This window comes from Myxocyprinus asiaticus, chromosome 30 (assembly GCF_019703515.2).
Source record: "Myxocyprinus asiaticus isolate MX2 ecotype Aquarium Trade chromosome 30, UBuf_Myxa_2, whole genome shotgun sequence".
NCBI lineage: Eukaryota > Metazoa > Chordata > Actinopteri > Cypriniformes > Catostomidae > Myxocyprinus > Myxocyprinus asiaticus.
The window spans coordinates 1,765,951-1,790,797 of NC_059373.1; the positions used below are offsets into that span (position 1 = coordinate 1,765,951).

At 38.6% G+C, this 24,847-nt stretch overlaps 1 protein-coding gene across 3 annotated transcripts in view; it reads right to left on the reverse strand.

The window, feature by feature from the left end:
• LOC127421500 (choline transporter-like protein 4) overlaps positions 1 to 23,935 on the reverse strand; it is a 40,200-nt gene extending 16,265 nt beyond the window's left edge. The window contains exons 1-9 of one of the 3 annotated variants that reach the window (XR_007894004.1): positions 23,680 to 23,935; positions 10,539 to 10,587; positions 9,261 to 9,334; positions 5,584 to 5,662; positions 1,601 to 1,700; positions 1,012 to 1,143; positions 856 to 916; positions 565 to 688; positions 230 to 247 (exon numbers count right to left, since the gene is read on the reverse strand). Coding sequence is in view for 2 of the 3 variants with exons in the window: in XM_051664589.1 (XP_051520549.1) it covers positions 230 to 247; positions 565 to 688; positions 856 to 916; positions 1,012 to 1,143; positions 1,601 to 1,700; positions 5,584 to 5,662; positions 9,261 to 9,334; positions 10,539 to 10,587; positions 23,680 to 23,725 (683 nt within the window). In the remaining variant the exon portion in view is untranslated. The remainder of the gene's footprint in view (positions 1 to 229; positions 248 to 564; positions 689 to 855; positions 917 to 1,011; positions 1,144 to 1,600; positions 1,701 to 5,583; positions 5,663 to 9,260; positions 9,335 to 10,538; positions 10,588 to 23,679) is intronic. The other 2 variants (XM_051664589.1, XM_051664590.1) reach the window with 2 other exon arrangements.
• Positions 23,936 to 24,847: the final 912 nt, after the last annotated feature.

The following is a 24,847-nucleotide window of genomic DNA, read 5'->3' on the forward strand; positions in this document are numbered from 1 at the left end:
CAATCAAAACATCTAGCTACACACACAGCAGCGCTTCTAGAAGTGGATGCCAACGATCTCCTTTGTAAAGCTGAATGAATGAAGCTCAAACAGAGACGACTAACACACTACAAGAGCACCACCTGCACCCTACAGAGAGACAGAGACACAGGTGATCTGAACACAAACAGACAGACAGAGAGACAGACAGTTGTCTAACTGCTACACATGAACACTTTCTGTCACTCACTTTGATGCACCTGCAACACTGCCAATAAGAGAGACACACGTCATTATTACTCATGTGTGTGTGCGGCACATGTGTGTATATGATTAATATTAATGGCCGACAATAATGCCGATATTTTCATTTTTTTTTTAAATCACTGAAAACAGAAATTGTTTATTATCATTGACAAGGCTCTCTGTGGATTTTGAAACCGACACAAGAAGACTAAATGGACGTTTCTTCTTCGTCTGCACTTTCATGTTCCAAGGGTTGTTTTTATCCAGAAATCATTAGAGTTTAAATCAGGATATGAGTGTTAAAGTGTGTTCTAGTAGTGGTGTGTATACTGCATTCACCCTGTCGCGTTCATGATGGCGGTCACAGACTGATTTGCACTCATGCCATGAATGCTGAAGTTTGAGGGAATGTTACTCGGATTAAACGCATCTCCTCCGAAACTGGGCAAACATCTTCCCAACACTACAGAGAGAGACAGAGCGATATTCAGTAGTATCTTTAACAATAGTGGCACCTTATTCATATTGATACTTGAGCAATGAAGTATGTAGACACATTTGAGATGAGGATATTATTCACAAATCGATTTATTATCGGTCTACAAATACAGAATATCTGATGTCACTCACCAGAGGTTGTTGGTGTGAGGAAAAATGGACACAGCTCTTGATTTGTGATCTGTATCGATGACTTTGAGAAAGTGAATAGGGAAAGAGATTGAAAGGTGTAAGAAAACAGATGTTTCTTTATAAGATCAGGTGTTTTGTTTCTTTAGAGACACTTACAAGGTTTGTGCCTTGCAGTTGAAATGACGGCACACATAATTCCTGTTTGAAATAATCCGCTGGCTTTGCGTTCGGTGAGTATGCTAACGGAGACAACACCCAGAACTCAGCCGGACACGACTTCACACAAACCTACAGGAAACACAGACGAAACTATTATTTCTGTACATCACACACATAGTGAGACATATTGAACACAAATATCACAAATGCATTTTTGCTCAGAGGTTGCTCTTTCATAGCTCAGAAGAGTAAAAGTTCTCAATTATGTTTTCCTCCAATTCTTTTGGAGAAATAAAAAACAGACACAAATGGGTGAGTTGTTGACATACAGTTGAAGTATAGAGCTATAAAATTAACGTGGATAGAATAGAGTTATTTGAGTTCATAATGAGACTTTTTGATTGCAGACTTTGAGATATTGTTGAGATCTCTTCTAAACTCTCCAGCAGACACATGTGAGATTACTGGAGCCTTTTTTCTCAGGAGAAACATCTGAGAAGCAGGAGACTTCAGCAGATGCTTTAGACTCATCGTTGTCTAGGAGAAACTTTGTTGAGACCTCATGTGTGGTTTGTGTTTCACACACCTGTGTGGTTGGACACTGGAGTCCCTGTAGAGCTGCAGCCATGATGTTGGTCGCTGTGGCGCATTTGAGGATGTCAAAATACAGGACATTAGGCTTATCTCTGAGAGACACAGAGACAGACAGAATTTTAAATTAACAACAGAACAATACATAGAACAACAGACAGACAGACAGACAGACAGAACAATACACAGAACAACAGACAGACAGACAGACAGACAGACAGAACAATACACAGAACAACAGACAGACAGACAGAGAGAACAATACATAGAACAACAGACAGACAGACAGATAGATTGATAAAACAAACAATAGATAAAACAAACTATAGAACGAATGAATGATAGATAGATAGAACGAAACAAGAAATGGAAGACAGGAAGAATAAACAAATAAAATGAATGATAGACAAAAAAACAGACAGACAGAACAATACATAGAACGACAGACAGACGGATAGAACGATACATAAAAAAAATTATAGAACAAGTGCATGATAGACAGAATGTAAGACAGGAAGACAGAATAAACAAAATGAATGATAGACAAACAGACAGACAAACAGACAGACAGATAGATAGAATACATAGAATGATAGAACAATACACAGAACAACAGACAGACAGAGAGAACGATACACAGAACAACAGACAGACAGAGAGAACGATACACAGAACAACAGACAGACAGAGAGAACGATACACAGAACAACAGACAGACAGAGAGAACGATACACAGAACAACAGACAGACAGAGAGAACGATACACAGAACAACAGACAGACAGAGAGAACGATACACAGAACAACAGACAGACAGATAGAACGATACACAGAACAACAGACAGACAGAGAGAACGATACACAGAACAACAGACAGACAGATAGAACGATACACAGAACAACAGACAGACAGAGAGAACGATACACAGAACAACAGACAGACAGAGAGAACAATACATAGAACAACAGACAGACAGACAGACAGACAGAACAATACATAGAACGACAGACAGACAGAGAGAACGATACATAGAACAACAGACAGACAGACAGACAGAGAGAACGATACATAGAACAACAGACAGACAGACAGAACAATACACAGAACAACAGACAGACAGACAGAGAGAACAATACATAGAACAACAGACAGACAGACAGATAGATTGATAAAACAAACAATAGATAAAACAAACTATAGAACGAATGAATGATAGATAGATAGAACGAAACAAGAAATGGAAGACAGGAAGAATAAACAAATAAAATGAATGATAGACAAAAAAACAGACAGACAGAACAATACATAGAACGACAGACAGACGGATAGAACGATACATAAAAAAAATTATAGAACAAGTGCATGATAGACAGAATGTAAGACAGGAAGACAGAATAAACAAAATGAATGATAGACAAACAGACAGACAAACAGACAGACAGATAGATAGAATACATAGAATGATAGAACAATACACAGAACAACAGACAGACAGAGAGAACGATACACAGAACAACAGACAGACAGAGAGAACGATACACAGAACAACAGACAGACAGAGAGAACGATACACAGAACAACAGACAGACAGAGAGAACGATACACAGAACAACAGACAGACAGAGAGAACGATACACAGAACAACAGACAGACAGATAGAACGATACACAGAACAACAGACAGACAGAGAGAACGATACACAGAACAACAGACAGACAGATAGAACGATACACAGAACAACAGACAGACAGAGAGAACGATACACAGAACAACAGACAGACAGAGAGAACAATACATAGAACAACAGACAGACAGACAGACAGACAGAACAATACATAGAACGACAGACAGACAGAGAGAACGATACATAGAACAACAGACAGACAGACAGACAGAGAGAACGATACATAGAACAACAGACAGACAGACAGACAGACAGAACAATACATAGAACGACAGACAGACAGAGAGAACGATACATAGAACAACAGACAGACAGACAGAACAATACACAGAACAACAGACAGACAGATAGAACAACAGACAGACAGACAGACAGAACAATACATAGAACGACAGACAGACAGAGAGAACAATACATAGAACAACAGACAGACAGACAGACAGACAGAACAATACATAGAACGACAGACAGAGAGAACGATACATAGAACAACAGACAGACAGACAGAACAATACACAGAACAACAGACAGACAGATAGAACGATACACAGAACAACAGACAGACAGATAAAACAATACACAGAACAACAGACAGACAGATAGAACGATACACAGAACAACAGACAGACAGATAGAACGATACACAGAACAACAGACAGACAGATAGAACGATACACAGAACAACAGACAGACAGATAGAACGATACACAGAACAACAGACAGACAGAGAGAACGATACACAGAACAACAGACAGACAGATAGAACGATACACAGAACAACAGACAGACAGATAAAACAATACACAGAACAACAGACAGACAGATAGAACGATACACAGAACAACAGACAGACAGATAAAACAATACACAGAACAACAGACAGACAGATAGAACGATACACAGAACAACAGACAGACAGATAGAACGATACACAGAACAACAGACAGACAGATAGAACGATACACAGAACAACAGACAGACAGAGAGAACGATACACAGAACAACAGACAGACAGAGAGAACGATACACAGAACAACAGACAGACAGAGAGAACGATACACAGAACAACAGACAGACAGAGAGAACGATACACAGAACAACAGACAGACAGAGAGAACAATACATAGAACAACAGACAGACAGACAGACAGAACAATACATAGAACGACAGACAGACAGAGAGAACAATACATAGAACAACAGACAGACAGACAGACAGAACAATACATAGAACAACAGACAGACAGACAGACAGAACAATACATAGAACAACAGACAGAGACAGACAGAGAGAACAATACATAGAACAACAGACAGACAGACAGAACAATCCATAGAACAACAGACAGACAGAACAATACATAGAACAACAGACAGACAGACAGAGAGTACGATATATAGAACAACAGACAGACAGACAGACAGACAGAGAGAACGATACATAGAACAACAGACAGACAGAACAATACATAGAACAACAGACAGACAGACAGAGAGTACGATATATAGAACAACAGACAGACAGACAGACAGACAGAGAGAACGATACATAGAACAACAGACAGACAGAACAATACATAGAACAACAGACAGACAGACAGACAGAACAATACATAGAACAACAGACAGAGAGAACAATACATAGAACGATAGACAGACAGACAGAACAATACATAGAACAACAGACAGACAGAACAATATATAGAACAGACAGACAGATAGAACGATACATAGAACAAGAGACAGACAGACAGATTGATAAAACCTAACAATAGATAAAACAAACTATAGAACGAATGAATGACAGACAGACAGACATACAGACAGACAGACATAGACTTTATATAGATTTGATCATTCCGTCAATTTCAGTCTTTGGAATTATTCCAGACATTTGATCGTCCGCTGTGCAATAACTGTAAGTCCAATCAGTTAGAAAAGATACGGCACAATATTCCAGAACAGTCTGAAGGTCTGTGCCAAGTTTGCTGGATGTAGATTGAAAACTCTAGGAGGAGTTACAACTGATAATTTTGGTCTTGGTTTAGGGATTTTGGAAAAACCTTTAAAGAAGTCTGTATAATAACAGTATGTAGGCTTTATCAAGCAACATAATAAAATGCAACTAACCATATAGTCATGCACAGTTAAAACACTGCACAAGCCACATCTGTTTTTGTTAACTTTTGTGCAATAAACAATTTTGTTACAACCCGATGTTCAATAAAATCTTGAAGTAAAACCAGTTGAGAATCACTGCATTACAAAGACCATCAGACACTGCCAATTCTCACTTGTTCACTCCAAGCCCACAGAACATTCCGGTGGAGTTCCTGGGATACAGCACATGCCGTGGGTCTCCATATAACCAGGCTGCAGGAAACAAAACAGATTTCAGTCTGATGATCAGCTCCCATATGAAACATGTCAGATACATGAAGGGCGTGGCATTCAATGACAACAAATATAGTTAAACGTCAATAAACAGGTCATTTTAAAACTGATGTTTCTGCCTCTGAAATCTGATTGAAGTGACATCAGTTTAATTGCAAGCCATTCGTGTAGTGATGCTTGAACGTGCTGCACGAGTCTGTTGGGTGTACTGCAGTCTCGTCACATTTTCACTTTTTGTTCAGCCTCCCATTCAGCTCATGAAAACATGCTGCGTGATCATAAGGAAGGATTACATGAAGATGTAAATTGGAATGCAAGTGCGGAGTCTACTCCTCTCTTGCTGTTGCTGGCGTGCCAGTGATTATACATTGGCACGCGTGCCATATGTTCCCAACTCCAGCAGTATACTGTTTCCAAATTCTTGTGCAACCCCGCGTCCTTCTGCGTGGACTGTGTGTCTCCGCTAAACGCTATGCATAATTTCATTTCATTTAAACCGACTGATCTCAGTTCAGGAGACTCTGTGCTGTCAGTAAAGGGTTAAACTTTTGACGCACGGAGTCATGTGACAAAACAACATGGTGCCGATCACAGCAGAGTTTGTCTTTGGGGAAAATGCCAACAAAACTACATCTGGTAAGAAACCGTATTAAGTTTTTACATTGAAACCTGTTTGAGTCAAAAGAGTCTGTAGTTTCATCCGATATGTCATTTATAAAAATTGAGCGATTTATCGTGAAACTGCACGCTGTTAAACACAATGACCACTGACGTGAACTATAGGTTTATTTTTCCCTTATAAATCCTATATGTGCATTATCACATTGAGAATAAATGTATTCATGCAAAAGCTGGAAAATGTGTCTTTCAGAGGCTTTATATGGAGTTAGGATGATAATAAGGTGCATTTCTAACTGTTCTGAGACCAGTGCAGACAGACAGCACACTGGAGGTTAAGTCATTCACTAAATAGGGAGCAAGGGAGCATCCTATAGCTCTCTATGCAGTTAAGTGCCTCCTAAAATCTGAACAAAAGTTCAGTTTCAGGCTGCAGATGATGTTTGGATCACTCAACATGTTTGACATGGTTTAGTGAATTAACCATGTTTAATCTTGTGGTTATTATGTTTTTACTACAAATACCACGATTAAACCATAGTATTTGTAGTAAAACCATAATAATCACAAAAGTATGATTTTTATTACCATTTATTTTCTTCTCCTGTATTATTAATATGGTTTCACTGTTATTATCATGGTTAAAATATGGTAACTTTAGTAAAATCATGGGTTTTTTTGTGTGCGAGGGCACACAAACTATTTCAGAAAAAAAAAAATCTCGCCCTGTCCTCTAGAGGGCACAGTAGTGAAACAACAGCCCTGACCCATGGTAAAAATCACCGTAACGCATGACCTCTCCTACCAGATCCTAATTAGTTTTGAAAAGTCATCAGACTGTAATTAGTCATTATTGCACATGACTGTAGTTTTAATGAGCTGCTCATGGACACACAAGTGAGACGTGAATGTGTAAATGTTTAATTAAGATAAACTCAAAACCTCATATCTGTCATCAGCAGTTCAGAGCTCATATAATGCACTGAATGAACTGTTTTGTGCCAATCCTCAATGAAGTGTGTGTGTGTGTGTGTGTGTGTGTGTGTGTGTGTGTGTGTATGTGTTTACTTTGCTATACTTTGGGGATATTAAAGGTAAAAATGATTCATTTAATCATTGGTAATTTTTTCAGCTTTATATAAATTAATACAACTCTATAGTATGACTTCATTCACATCAAATAAACTTGTGTGTTTGTGTTGTTTGTCCATACTCAAGTTTATTTTACAAAGCGTCACACAATCTCATGATCTCCTGCCCACTTATATACTATATTTACATGATGTACGTTAAAGGATGCAGCACAAGGTACATTTCCGCAAAGTCAATATTCTATTCTAATCACAGACATACCACAAACAGACGCGCACACACACACACACACACACCACAAACAGACGCGCGCACACACACACACACACACCACAAACAGACGCGCACACACACACACACAGACACACCACAAACAGACGCGCGCACACACACACACACACCGCAAACAGACACACACACACACACACCGCAAACAGACACACACACACACACACACACACACACACACACACACACACCATAAACAGACGCGCGCACACACACACACACACACACACACACACCACAAACAGACACACACACACACACCGCAAACAGACACACACACACACACCGCAAACAGACACACACACCACAAACAGACGCGCACACACACACACACACACACACACAGACACACCACAAACAGACGCGCGCACACACACACACACACACACACCACAAACAGACACACACACACACACACACACAGACACACACACCGCAAACAGACACACACACACACACACACACAGACACACCAAAAACAGACACACACACACACACACACACACACAGACACACCACAAACAGACGCGCACACACACACACAGACACACCACAAACAGACACACACACACACACACACACACACACACACAGACACACCACAAACAGACACACACACACACAGACACACACACCACAAACAGACACACACACACCACAAACAGACACACACATATACACACACACACACACACACACACACACCACAAACAGACACACACATATACACACACACACACACACCACAAACAGACACACACACACACACACACACACCACAAACAGACACACACATATACACACACACACCACAAACAGACACACACATATACACACACACACACACACACACACACACACACACACACACACACACACACACACACACAGACACACCACAAACAGACACACACACACACAGACACACACACCACAAACACACACACACACACACACCACAAACAGACACACACACACACCACAAACAGACACACACATATACACACACACACACACACCACAAACAGACACACACACACACACACACACACACCACAAACAGACACACACATATACACACACACACCACAAACAGACACAAACACACACACACACACACACCACAAACAGACACACACATATACACACACACACACACACACACACACACACACAGACACACCACAAACAGACACACACACACACAGACACACACACCACAAACACACACACACACACACACCACAAACAGACACACACACACACACACCACAAACAGACACACACATATACACACACACACACACACCACAAACAGACACACACACACACACACACACACCACAAACAGACACACACATATACACACACACACCACAAACAGACACAAACACACACACACACACACACCACAAACAGACACACACATATACACACACACACACACACACACACACACACACACACACATATCCAGGTGAACTACAGTGAGAGAGAGAGAGACAGGAAGAAAGGCAAACAGATGATCATTGGAGAGAAACAGAGAAATGGAGCAACAAATAAAGAAAGAGGAACTTACCAAGAATTCCTACCACCATGTAACCGGTGATGACCAGCATGAACAGAACGCAACATATGATGTCTGTACAACTCCTACACACACAAAGAATGAGTTTACAAACAACACACACACAACATGTCCAGGTCATAATTCACCTACAAAAATTACATTTTGATTATAGACTTTATACTTGGATTGAAGAAATGAAAGCCAGTTTTAAGACCTTTAAGATTTTTTGCATTGTCATTTTTTTTTTTCATGACAATTCAGCACATTTCCCCCCCAAATTCTAATTACTGTAATGCAAAAAATAACAACAATGATACATTTAAATCGTAAAGACTTTATACACAGTGTTGGGTAGTAATGGACTTTATGTAATCTGGATTACATAATCAGATTTAATTACATTTTGAATTGTGTTTAATCAAATTACAATACATTTGTATGGATTACATGATTACATATCATTTACAAATGAGTGCAAATTGGTACTTAATAAACGTAAAATAAAATGTATCAAAACATGCAATAAGTAATCCGATTAGATTAGCTAAAAAGTGTAATCCAAAGGATTATGTTACAATCACTATCAGATTAAATGTACCCATCTACCCAACACTTTTTACGGCCGTATTTGTTGTGCTGCCTTTAATTTATGCAGATTTAAAACGAAATAATTAAAAAAAATAGTTTGCTTTACTGCAATACAGTATAAAAATACAGTACTACAGTAATGAGACTCGCAACTGATTAATGAGGGAAAAAAAACACATTGCAATAGTGAAAATTACAGAGGGGCGTGGCTTAATTATCATGTAAAAAAATCCTTAACGGTCCTAAAATATTTGACATTTTCTTCAATATAATTCAAGTCCAAAATATAATCAATTGGATAACAAAACCCAGATTTCCTCATTTGATTCGATGATTCAGATTCACAAAGTCTTTGACGATTTGATTAAATTTACACTCATTTGGGTATATTTCAATGTCCATTTTGGTAACATATGAAAGAAATTCTCTCTCCGCTTATGCTGTAAATTATACAGAACATATAAATTAAAAGATTAAAAACAGGACCCAAACTATGCAGTTTAATTGATAATTAATTGATATAATCAACACAAACAAAACTGAAGTGTAATCTTTAAAATAAAAGTAAAAGATCGATCTTGGGATTTTAAGAATTAATGGGTTGTTCAAATGAAGATCACAGTTAATAGGAAAATCGATATTTTCACCCAGCCCTACCCCACACACATGCAGCAGAGACATTTGGTGATGTTTACACACCTTTTGTGAATGGGGCCATTGAATGTGGGGTCATATTGAGCCTGTTCACCTGTAATAACAAACACAATTACATCAGCGGTTAGTGACATGTATTGCTGTTAATTTGTGGTGTTACGCACTGTAAATTCTGAATCAGATATTTATAGTGACTCTTTAGTAAATTTGCTTTCGCTTAATTTTGTAATGCAAAACCAGTTAAACCGGAACTACAAATACAAAATAGAGACAGTGAAGTATGTGGCTTCTGCATATATTATCTAACTTTTACATACAATTCTCACTGCATGAAAACAGGTAGTTTACAAACAACATTTCAAAATCAAGAGCAGCACAAATGTAAAAGCTCTCCTACACAAATACCAAACCAAGTGACAACTTGCCCCGACCTGATATTTATGGAACATGCATGTGCTTAATTTTGTCCTAATGCATGCCAGTGTGGTTTTATTGCATTTGCTTGTTCACCCAACGACTATTATAAAAATATGATGATATTGTAATTTTAGTTTGGAGGACAGAATTCCCCTGAAATTAAGCTGTTTTGAATGAGGTGTTTAAAAGCAACATTCAAAACCTCTGCTAGAAAAATAACACCCATTTGTCCAACTATTAAGATGCGTCCCGTGTGATCCGATCACATGTGTTCAGGTGAGACACCTGGTCGCTGAAATGCGTCTCCTGTGAACACTTGTGATCAGATTTGGATGGGAGGGTCTCTGATTTTATGACGACATACATCAATCACTGTCAGTTCTCATGCTTGTGTATACAGTATATCCACTTTAATTTTTTCAGATAGGACGGTTATTTCCTTTTAAAGCCACTCATAACCGGCAAAGTTTACACTCTTGTTTTAGCGTAGCGGTTGATTGACAGGCGAGTGTTGGCGTTTCACTGCTGCCAGGATGCATACAGGACGGATTAGCGTTTACACCTCAAATCTGATACGTTCAGATGCGTTTTTGACCACATACGTATGTTGTTTTTGTGATCCAATCACAAAACGTTTTAGACCCCGTTTAGACCAATATTTAGCACTAACCACATGTGATCCGATTACCAAATACGCATCTTAATGCCAGGTGTAAACGGGGTCTTAGTGTCATAGAATGAACGTTACTGTGTTACTAATGTGCACTTTTGGACAATATCGGTTAGGTTTAGGTGTTGGTTTAGGGTAAGGATGTCTGTTATGTTCACCTCTTATTTGATTTTAGATGACAACTAGTTAAATTTAGGTTAAAGTTTTAGGTTAGGGAGGTACGTTTTATTCCATCTAACATTCACCTTAAAAATCTCGTCTGATTACGGCACCATTTCACTCGCTTTTGGCGCCCCCCGCTGGACATTTCACTGGGAAACTACAGCGAAAAGTGTAACGAAGCACATAATTTCATTTTGCAATGATGTTGCCACGGTCACGTTCACTAGTTCAGGATGCATTTGTGTAATTAAACTTTTAACTCAAAACTTTATAGCTACTAAGGGGGCCTGGGTAGCTCATCGAGTAAAGACGCTGACTATCACCCCTGGAGTCGCGAGTTCAAACCCAGGGCGTGCTGAGTGACTCCAGCCAGGTCTCCTAAGCAACCAGATTGGCCCGGTTGCTAGGGAGGGTAGAGACACATGGGGTAACCTCCTCATGGTCACTATAATGTGGTTCTCGCTCTCGGTGGGGCGCGTGGTGAGTTGCGCGTGAAGAATAGCGTGAAGCCTCCACACGTGCTATGTCTCTGCGGTAACACGCTCAACAAGTCACGTGATAAGATGCGCGGACTGACAGTCACAGACGCGGAGGCAACTGAGATTCATCCTCCGCCACCCTGATTGAGGCGAGTCACTATGCCACCACGAGGACTTAAGAGCACATTGGGAATTGGGCATTCCTAATTGGGGAGAAAATAAAACAACTTTATAGTTCTGAGATATAATCCTTGTGACAACTAGCCCGGGTACACTTCTAGTTTCAACATGATTTGTACTTCAGACCTTTGTTTTGTTGGACAAGAAAAACTAGCTTTATACCGTGTGACCCACATTTGGTTTTCGACCATTGAAAATGGATAAAAGTTTAAACAATTTACGCATGGAGCCACATTCAGAGCCCCATATCTCTGGGGTTTAACCATCTAGGGCCTTAAAAATGAAGATACAAAAAGGAAAGTTTGTTCTAAACCAGAATGTAAAAGGATATTAAGATATTTTTAATACTTCTGGAGTTAGAGGTGCTCAAACAACACAAAAAAGTGTTTTTTTCCCCATTTGTGGTCTCACACCACTGTCATATAATGCAACAAGAGGTGCTGAATTAAACTGATTTTTGTAATAGACCTACCAATTTCTGTGTAAAAATAAAATCAAGACACCAACACCTTTCTAAGGCCCGTTGTTTTGCTCCAAAATCACGGGTGAAATTTGTCATTTTGAACCCCCTATACAAAACAATGGATCGCTCAGTAAATATAGATCCACTGAATTCAATATTTTAGCTTTCATCATCATTAATGTTTCTCTTTCACCAGTAAAAAAAAAAGATCAAAATTATAACAATTATAGCAACAGTTGGGGACCTCTGGCTGAGTCGACATGAAAAGACCCATGTAGTTTCTCAATTAATCTCTCATAATAACTGCGCAACAATTAGCAAAATTTTGTTTAAAATAGTTTTAAATGAAGTCTAGCACATCAAGGGCACGTCACAAACTACCCAAATGCTAAAGTTCTGCAACTTGCATAATCGTTCTGGTTTGCGACCGTGTGTGTGTGTTTGTGCTTCTCAGTTGCCGGTGCCGTGAGGGTTTGTTGCCTGGCAGCTTCAGTGTTTCGTGTTAATTTCTGGCCACACAGGACTATTACACAGTGAAGTAATGATGCTGAAGCATTTCTATTCTTTACACCTTAAACATTCCCCATTTCTCTCAAGAGAGAGAGAGAAAGAGAGCGAAATGGGATCATTTGAATCTTATTTGAATTAAAAAATGGAGGTAAATGACCGACATTAACCTGCTGTGTATAAACTCTCTCAAACGGCACAGATTTCACTCAAAGTGTCAGTGAAACACTGTAACAGTGATCGGTGATCAGATAATCATAATCTCATGCAGAAACTATCAGCTTGAAACATTCAACAACATTTCCTCAAATGAAACCTGTCGATCAGGACTGCTGTTGTGTTTGACTGGATCTTCCTGGAGTTCAGCATGTACAGATGACAGTTTATTTCTATACATTAGTCACTGTCTCCATCAAACGATTAAATATAAGGGCTGCCAAAGTTAAGATGGGACAACATGTTTATCATTGTTAAAATTATAAGTTAACACAGTAACACTTTAACATTAAGGTTCTATTTGTTAACATTAGTTAATGTACAAATGATCATGAACTAACAATGAGCAATATTTCTTTACAACATTTATTAATGTTGGTTACTGTTAATTTATAAAAATGCAATTACTCATTGTTAGTTTATAATGCATTAATGTTAACATTTTCTCCACAATTTCTCATGCCCAATTCCCAATGCGCTCCAAGTCCTCGTGGTGGCGTCGTGACTCGCCTCAATCTGGGTGGCGGAGGACGAATCTCAGTTGCCTCAGCGTCTGAGACCGTCAATCCGCGCATTTTATCACGTGACTTGTTGAGCGTGTTACCACGGAAACATAGGAGGTGTTCTCCGCAGCATCCACGCATAACTCACCACGCGCCCCACCGAGAGCGAGAACCACATTATAGCGACTACGAGGAGGTTACCCCATGTGACTCTACCCTCCCTAGCAACCGGGCCAATTTGGTTGCTTAGGAGACCCGGCTGGAGTCACTCAGCACGCCCTGGATTCAAACTCACGACTACAGGTGTGTTAGTCAGCGTCAATACTCGCTGAGATACCCAGCCCCCGACTGTGATCAGAATTAAACGTTTATTTTTGTTGTCTTTGCTCGATAACAGGCTGTAAAGAACAGAAAGGATATTAAAAGTGACATTATTCAATAATAAATGGATTGCTTTGATCTCGTCTTTGGACACACATTACACAAAGCAAACTTTTACTCTGAACACGCCATGAAAGCATCTCGCTGCTGAACCTCTTTACCAGTGTACTACTCTCAACATTTACCAGCAGTTAGATTATTATTTATTAGTCGCATATAGCCTGAAATTTGGTTGCATATGCGAGTAAATGTCATAATGGATAATACGCATGTTTGCTGTCTTTATAAAGTCAGTAAAACACCAGACTGTTAGAACATTGTTGTCATTCTGTTTCAACATCATCACAAATGTCTCAATGCTCGTCTTCCTGTGCATTACCTTTTGAGCAACAGATAAGAAGGATGTGTGTGAACTTCTTGACCACATAAGAGTCGTTTTCTAATTTTAGATGGTTTTGCTGCATATTATTGGATGTTACCTACTCAACTGCAGCTGTCTCATTTAAACTAAACACCTCATGGGCGTTTGCAAACTCATTTTTACCAAATAATTCAGAGAGTAACAGTGACTTTGCAGTCTAAAAGATCAGTTGCCTCCGCGTCTGAGACAGTCAATCCGCGCATCTTATCACGTGGCTTGTTGAGCGTGTTACCGCCGAGACGTAGCATGTGTGGAGGCTTCATGCTATTCTCCGCGGCATCCACGCACATCTCACCACATGCCCCACCGAGAGCGAGGAGGTTACCGCATGTGACTACCCTCCCTAGCAACTGGGCCAATGTGGTTGCTTAGGAGACCTGGCTGGAGTCACTTAGCATGCCCTGGATTCAAACTCACGACTCCAGGGGTGGTCGTCAGCATCTTTACTTGCTGAGCTACCCAGGCCCCCTATTGTATACAACTTTTAATTTTAATAATATATTATTAACATGGTTAACCCTTGTGTGACCTTTGGGACATTTTTGTCTTTTTTGTTTTTCCCGATCATTTTGTCTGTGTTAATGCCAACGGCACACATTTTGCCAAAGGTGTGTATTTTGGGGGGAATTTTGATATTTCAAGCTCAGTTCCTATAATACATCTATAATACACTGTGTACACAAAATAGTTACACTCAGGACCTTCAGGACCTAAAATGTCCCCATTGAAACCCATTAAAACTGCAATATTTGATCCCAGTGCTATTAAAGTATAAAATCATGAATTCTATGATATTATGCTTTCATTCCGGAGCGCTGGCTTCAAAATTTACATTTTTAATATTTTCCACCAGATGGCGCCATTTTTCTCATGTTTAGCCTATGGAGCAAATACAAGCTTTTCCCCTATTTTCTGTGTGCTGTATTATAGAGCACTGCAGGACAACTGAATAGATGATGCAGATAAAATTGTGTGTGTGTGTTGGTATGGATGTCAGAGTTTTATATGTGCGTGTGTGTGTGTGTGTGTGTGTGTGTGTGTGTATAAAAAAAACAACAGTGGCATTATGTAAACAAACAAACTGCCATTTAAAGGGTTAAAATCTTGAAAATGAATGAATATTTGGTAGTTATGATCAGGACTGATGTTGGTTATAAGATCTAAGTCAGTGAAAGTGGAAAATAATATTAATATATAATATTATTATGGCAGTTTTTTGACGAGGACATTTTTGTCCTCTAAGGACCTCCGAGTACCTTTTTTAAATTGACGCACAAGGGTTAATGTTAAGTTAAACATATGAAGTGCTGTAAAAGTGTTGTTTGTTAACTAATGTTAACAAATACAACTTTATTGTAAAGTGTATCAATATTGTATGTCCATGTATTTATTATTTCGTTAATAGCCGTGTAATAAGCTGGATGATGTATAGTCAGCCGGTTGTCTTCGCAAAACAACGATAACAACCAGTTGACTGTTGTTCAGTCTGTTTATTTTACGATAAAAACTGGCTGATTGTACATTATCCCTTACTTGACATATACAACTTTTAATTTTAATAGTGTTAGTGTCTGTTGAAATTAACATTAATCCACATTAATAAATGTTGATTTTAAGTTCATGCTAATCAACGTAACAAATACCACCTTATTGTAACGTTACCTAATTTGACATTACGTCGGTTTTATTCTAATATTAACGTGCAACTTTGTTATATAATATTATGTTTTCTGTGCTTAAAAGAGTTACTGAATGGACTACATTCTTGAAAGGATAAAACATACATTTGTCCGGTTATGCCACACTTAAAAAAGTCTTTGCATTATATATACATACATTAAAAAAATCAAATCAAGTGCAATTGTTTTTAAAGATAGCACAAGCACACTTTCCAACCAAAATGTTTGATAAAAAGACGTTTTTCAGGTTTAAAAATGATAAAACAATATAGTGTTGAGATTTTTTTGGAGTGCGGTTGTCACTGCTGTAAATATTGAATGTCAAAAACCGTATTTAGCTGCCCTTAATAAACGTTTACACTCGCTTTAGTCTGTAATCTTTCTCGTAAACACATACATGAGTTAAGAAACGTCTGTAAAGTGTAAAATAATGAACTTAGTAAACTCGAACACAGAGAAAATCTACAATTCAGTGCAAGTGTGTCAATTATTGTACATGAATAATAATGAAGGAAGTCTTATTCTATCTGAACACAACCAAAAAAACAGGAAATTAAATCTTGAAACCTCTCAAATGATTCATGTGTACTGAAACACACGGGCGTGTATTTAACACCAGGACACAAGATAACAAACCACAACACATTGATGGCACTGTCAAATATTAATAAACTCTGTGGTTAAATAGCAAAGACAAAGTCAAACACTGATTAACAAAAACATGTGACTAATAATACAATGTTAGATTTTGGACCACTGAATTTCCATGAACATTCCAGTCATTTGTGATGCCGATATTCACACATTGTGTGGCCTGTTTGAACACTGCATCAGTGCAAGTCTATGGGAGTTTGGGGATTTTTAATCATCCGTTATGGGACAATCGTAAGTTGAATCAGGGAGAAAATTCATAGCAACTTGAGTCAGAACAGTCTGAAGGTCTGGTGAATGTTTGGTGGATAAATCATTCAGACCCTTTGACTAATTCATTGAAAAGAATCGACTCAAAAGAATGATTGAACATCACTACGACTATTGCTCACAAGCAGATGAAACATGTATATTCACAGTAGAAATGTACTATGACTTCTATGCTGAAGAACACTATTTTAAAATGTCCATGTTTTAAACGACGGTGGGAAGACTGTACGGTAAGAATAAAGAAAGACATGATGCCATTCCAACAAAAATCCTGTCAGACCCAACCAGTTTCTCTACATATCTCTATGTACAATCCAGTATCATATTACACTGAACACACATGATCAGGTTTTGCCCTTAGGACGCTGGAGTTGTGCTCATGTTCAAGACCTTTACAGCGTCTTGTAAAATCGAGGGCGTGTGGATGGGCTGTAGAATTTATATGCCGTTTTATTTGGTGTTCACTTGCTCCGTGTGACGTGTTAGAGAAGTTTACCGTAAACCACACACATACACACCTTGATCAAAGAACACACAAAGCCCTTTAAGACATAGATGTACGCTTAAATAATATAATAAACTTTTTTTGTTGTTGTTGCTTAGAATAAAGATCCTGATTCTTCTACGATTTTGAAGAGAAAATAAATTATTTCAGTGATTTACAAAACCTGAGCATTAGGCTGCTAAACAAAGTAACATATAATGTTATAAAGGCTCTGATTTAAAAATATTCTTTGCTTCAGTCTATTAGAAACAATGCAATAAACAAAAAGTAGGAAGTGTAAGTTGCAAATCAAGAACATGCATCAAAAATTCCTAAAGAGGGCAAAACTAATACATTATAAACCAAAACAGCACTGTGTTATTATTGCAACAACAACAAAAAAAGCGATGGTAAATAAATAAGCAAATATGCTTTAAAAAAACAACAACGGATCCTTCTGTGTTTCTTTTGTAAAAGTTGCTTGAAGCTTTTCAAGTTATTATTCAAGGTCCATTAATTAAACAGAGCACAGAGTAAACAGTACTTTAAGTTTTAACTTAAGTAGCAGCCACTTGGGGGTCTGGGTAGCTCAGCGAGTATTGACGCTGACTATCACACCTGGAGTCGCGAGTTCGAATCCAGAGCGTGCTGAGTGACTCCAGCCAGGTCTCCTAAGCAACCAAATTGGCCCGGTTGCTAGGGAGGGTAGAGTCACATGGGGTAACCTCCTCGTGGTCGTGATTAGTGGTTCTCGCTCTCAATGGGGCGTGTGGTAAGTTGTGCGTGGATCGTGGAGAGTAGCATGAGCCTCCACATGCTGTGAGTCTCCGCGGTGTCATGCACAACAAGTCACGTGATAAGATGCGCGGATTGACGTTTCAGAAGCGGAGGCAACTGAGACTTGTCCTCCACCACCCGGATTGAGGCGAGTAACCGCGCCACCACGAGGACCTACTAAGTAGTGGGAATTGGGCATTCCAAATTGGGGAGAAAAGGGGATATTTTTTTTTCTTTTTTAAAGTAGTAGCCGCTGGAACATTAACACACATTTAGGAATAAGACTGCGTGTGTGTCTGAATCGAGACTGCGATCTTTTAACGATTATTCGTCAAGACAACATTGTCTCCTCAAAGTTAAAAATTCTTCATAAATAATAGTGGGAAAAAAAATGGTATCGGATCGATGCATCCCTAGTCAACAGTAAAAAGGTTTGTATAAAAACAACAGAAAACAATGGCATGTCCTCATTTAGACATCTTAGCAAATGTGTTTATGGGTGTTCATAAAAGTGTGAGTCAGCGTATCTTCTTTCAGGAAACTATTTTAAATGATGTGCATGCTCAGTTAAACCGGCTAATTAAGTGATAAAATGTTGGCAGTGTGCCCATCTCCTAAAACAAAATGAGTGTGTGTGTGTGTGTGTGTACGTATGCGAGATTATCCAATTGTTCCTGGTTTAAAATGTTAACCAACAGGCTGGTTACCCAGTGACTGAGGCGCCAGAGAAATGCCTAATCTTCAGCTCGCTCTTACTGACGTGTACTGATGATGTCCAGGAAGGAGAAATAGCTGGTTGTTAACCCTGACAGTAAACATCTAACGTGAAATAGGTGAAAGACCAAATGATTTTTTTACATTTCCCGAATAAGGTTCGAGTGATGTTTGGCCATTCAGAACTCACTGGCACAAGGTTTCTGGGTGACTCTGATATTTTGCTCTCTAGATATGACGAGTCCCTCCTTCAATGCAAGTCTATGGGATTCTTTAAAACTGATAAGACTGTTCGGAAGTAACACCAACTTATCAACAAGACACATGAATGATCCGAGGTATAATTCACATATGTAGCACAAATGTTGCAGGATGAGTCCCACGCTGAAGTTTAATACTTCTAGTGATCAAATCACTACCCTGAATATGAGCAATAGAAATACACACTCACTAAGAGACCTATCTACGAGATCTGACAGACTTTCCTTACACATAACTGATCTTTTAGACTGCAAAGTCATTGTTACTCTCTGAATTATTTGGTAAAAATGAGTTTGCAAACGCCCATGAGGTGTTTAGTTTAAATGAGACAGCTGCAGTTGAGTAGGTAACATCCAATAATGTGCAGCAAAACCATCTAAAATTAGAAAACGGCTCATATGGTCAAGAAGTTCACACACATCCTTCTTATCTGTTGCTCAAAAGGTAATGCACAGGAAGACGAGCATTGAGACATTTGTGATGATGTTGAAACAGAATGACAACAATGTTCTAACAGTCTGGTGTTTTACTGACTTTATAAAGACAGCAAACATGCGTATTATCCATTATGACATTTACTCGCATATGCAACCAAATTTCAGGCTATATGCGACTAATAAATAATAATCTAACTGCTGGTAAATGTTGAGAGTAGTACACTGGTAAAGAGGTTCAGCAGCAAGATGCTTTCATGGCGTGTTCAGAGTAAAAGTTTGCTTTGTGTAATGTGTGTCCAAAGACGAGATCAAAGCAATCCATTTATTATTGAATAATGTCACTTTTAATATCCTTTCTGTTCTTTACAGCCTGTTATCGAGCAAAGACAACAAAAATAAACGTTTAATTCTGATCACAGTCGGGGCCTGGGTATCTCAGCGAGTAAAGACGCTGACTAACACACCTAGTAGTCGTGAGTTCGAATCCAGGGTGTGCTGAGTGACTCCAGCCGGGTCTCCTAAGCAACCAAATTGGCCCGGTTGTTAGGGAGGGTAGAGTCACATGGGGTAACCTCCTCGTAGTCGCTATAATGTGGTTCTCGCTCTCGGTGGGGCATGTGGCGAGTTGTGCGTGGATGCCGCGGAGAATAGCGTGAAGCCTCCACACGCGCTATGTATCCGCAGTAACACGCTCAACAAGCCACATGATAAGATGCGCAGACTGACATCTCAGACGTGGAGGCAACTGAGATTCGTCCTCCACCACCTGGATTGAGGCGAGTCACTACGCCACCACGAGGACTTGGAGCGCATTGGAAATTGGGCATGAGAAATTGGGGAGAAAACTGGAGAAAATCCCCCCAAAATAAAGAAAAGAAAAGGAGGGACGAGTTTAAATACATTTTTGTGGTTATTAACATTATGCCACAAATGCTGCTGATTGAGCTCAACTTGTATTGAACCCGGAATATTCTTTTAAAGAACCGATTACCGATTAAGGGGGAAAGTATGAACATCAGTTAAAAATAACGGTCAAACCAATTATCGGTCGTCTAACTCCAACATACATATATATTTATTCATTTATATATATATATATATATATATATATATATATATATATATATATATATATATATATATATATATATATATATATATATATATATATATATATACACACACACACACACACACACACACACACAATATAATATATTCAATTTCAAGATATCATATTTATTGATGGAATACGTGGATTAGTACATCTTTAAAAGCTAAAATTTGACCAAAATGATGAAAAATTAATGAAAAAATAACAATACCCAGCCCTAATTATGACATCATAAAAAATGCATCTGATTTCAAGATCCATTGTGACAATATCAAGAATGCAACTACAGTGCTGTGGAAAAGTATTTGCCCCCATCCTTATTTCTTCTGTTTTATTATATCAGCCACAACATTAAAACCATCTGCCTAATATTGTGTAGGTCCCCCTCGTGCCACCAAAACAGCGCCAACCCGCATCTCAGAACAGCATTCAGAGATGATATTCTTCTCACCACAATTGTACAGATTATCTGAGTTTCCATAGACTGTGTCAGTTTGAACCAGTCTGGTCATTCTCTGTTGACCTCTCTCATCAACAAGGTGTTTCCGCATGTTCCGTGAAGTTGGCTAAAAGGTCTCATCCAGTAGCACACTATGCCAAGGTCGAAAGAAATTCCAGAAATGATGGGGAAAAAGCTGATTGAAATACATCAGTCTGGGAAGGGTTACAAAGCTATTTCAAAGGGACTCCAAAGAACCACAGTGAGAGCCATTGTCTCCAAATGGAGAAAACTTGGCACAGTAGGGAACCGTCCCAGAAGTGGCCGTCCTTCCAAAATTCCTCCAAGAGCACAGCAACGACTCATCCAGGAAGTCACACAAAAGCCAAGGACAACATCCAAAGAAATGCAGACCTCTCTTGCATCACTAAATGTCACTGTTCATGACTCCACTATCAGAAAGACACTGCCCAAAAATGCCATCCATGGAAGAGTGGCGAGGAGAACACCACTGCTAACCCAGAAGAACATTAAAGCTCGTCTGAATTTTGCCAAAACACACCTTGATGATCCTCAAAACATTTGGGAGAATGTTCTGTGGACTGATGAGTCGAAAGTGGAACTGTTTGGAAGACAGGGGTCCCGTTACATCTGGTGTAAATCAAACACAGAATTCCTCAAAAAGAACATCATACCTACAGTCAAGCATGATGATGGGAGTGTGATGGTTTGGGGATGCTTTACTGCTTCAGAGCGACTTGCAATAATTGAGGTAAACATGAATTCTGCTCTCTACCAGATCATCCTAAAGGAGAACGTCCGGTCATCAGTCCGTGAGTTGAAGCTCAAGCACAACTTAGACAATGATCCAAAGCATAGGAGTAAGTCCACCTCTGAATGGCTCAAAAGAAGCTAAATTAAAGTTTTGGAGTGGCCTAGTCAAAGTCCTGAACTCGATTGAGATGCTGTGGCAGGACCTTAAACGGCCAGTTCATGCTTGAAAACCCTCTAATGTGTCTGAACTAAAGCAGTTCTGCAAAGAAGAGTGGGACAAAATTCCCCCCAGTGTTGTGAAAGACTGATCTCCAGTTATCAGAAGCGTTTGGTCGCAGTTGTTGCTGCTAAAGGTGGCACAACCAGATATTAAGTTTAAGGGGGCAGTTAGTTTTTCACATGGGTGATATAGGTGTTCGATAACTTTTTTTTGCTTCAATAAAAAATATATATATATTTGAAAACTGTATTTTGTGTTAACTCAGGCTGTTATATCTCGTTTGAAGATCCAAAAGAATTTAGTATGAAAAATACAGGAAATCAGGAAGGGGGCAAATACTTTTCCACAGCACTGTATAAGCTCAGAAAGCATAATGATATCTTTACACCACCTCATGCAATTAATTTTCAAGAACAGTTATCCCCACTAAAGATTATAGAGATCATATTTCTTTCAGAATAAGTTGCAGTGAATGACTGAGCTGATTTTGAGTGTTTAACTTGTTGAACTGAATTACCAGGGCAGTTTCAATAAGGACAAGGTCAACCTTTATAAAATAATTGATTGTTTGCAAGAGTCATTGTGTACACATACTGTATATATACTAATACACCTTTGCTTAGCATCTAAATGAGAATATATCATATACTTTTATTGTTTTATATGAAGCTAATAATAATTATTAAATGAACACTAACACAAACCCTACCCAAAAAGACAACTTTGCAAAAACCAGGTTATGAATCACTATGAATTGTTTGGAGTATAGATAAGTAAACACAAACAACCACTTTTTGTGCCAAAACACATTTGACTTCAAATCACTCTTCCTGTTCTTAACCCTTTGTGCAAAACCTCAAACAAACAAATAAACTCAACGTTGCATGTTACGTAAAATAATAAAATAATAATCGGAATAAAGCAGGCAAAGAGTACAGGAACTGCCTATTTAGGAATACTCTCTTACCATACTCGGAGCTGTTTTGCTCTTCCTCCTGACTCTTTCCGCCCATCTGTTTAAAATAACAAAACCTCTGAAGTGCTCTCGAGCCGTTTTACTCCTTTACAGGACCTGATAAACTCCAGTATGTCCGCGCGCGGATGTGGTGTATTTGTCAGTAAATCTTTGGAGGAGTAACTAGGCACTGGCGGTGACGTCACAGAACACCTGCAAGCGCTGCGGCGCGCTCCTGTTGCTCACCTGTGTGGCGCGCGCTCACGCTCCGCCCCCCGTTGACGCGTCCTCTGCATGTGAGTGTTTACTGCAACATTTATTACTTCAACCAGTTTACAGATACAAAACAAATGTAATGATGAGTTAGTCTAATAAGCAGTAATAAACAAATATCTGACAAAACATACCTGTACAAATGACTAATACAATTAATCTCCGGTGAACACGCAAGTTTTTCTCCTTATGACATGTTAATGGTGATTAAAAAAAAAATCTAACATATTGTATACATATATGTTAGTGATACACATGCAGTGACCAGTGTTGGGTAAGTTACTCTAATAAAGTAACTAATAATTACATCTTCTACAGTGTAATTAGATTACTAATTAGATTAGTAATTGCATTATTTATTACTAATTACTTTCAAAAACCCTGATCAACCTCGACCTGATGAAAAATACAAGGATAGACATGAAACTGTTCTTTTAATTCTTCCAAATAAATCATATAAAATCAAATACATTTTTCACGAACTGTCTAAAGAATTTAAAGGGGCGGCGTTAAATTAGAAAACATACATTGTAACATTAGACGTTACATTTCGATTTTAAATTCACTATTGTTTTATATAGAATTGTTCTAGAGTCAATACAGTATTTAACGCAATTACATCACAAGTAACTGTAATTAAATTACTGAAAAAATAAGAGTAATCCCTTACTTTACTTTTTTCAATTAAAAAGTAATTTAATTACAGTAATTAATTACTTAGTAATACATTACACCCAACACTGCATTACACATGTAAGACTTTTCTTCTATATAACAATAATAAATATAAAATTTAAAAATTGTGTATATTTAATCCGAACACAGTCATGAAATTCCAGTGTGGCAAGAGTTCAAACAGAAGAGTTAATAACAGTATATTACTGACACACAGAGAGCTTCTGTTTAT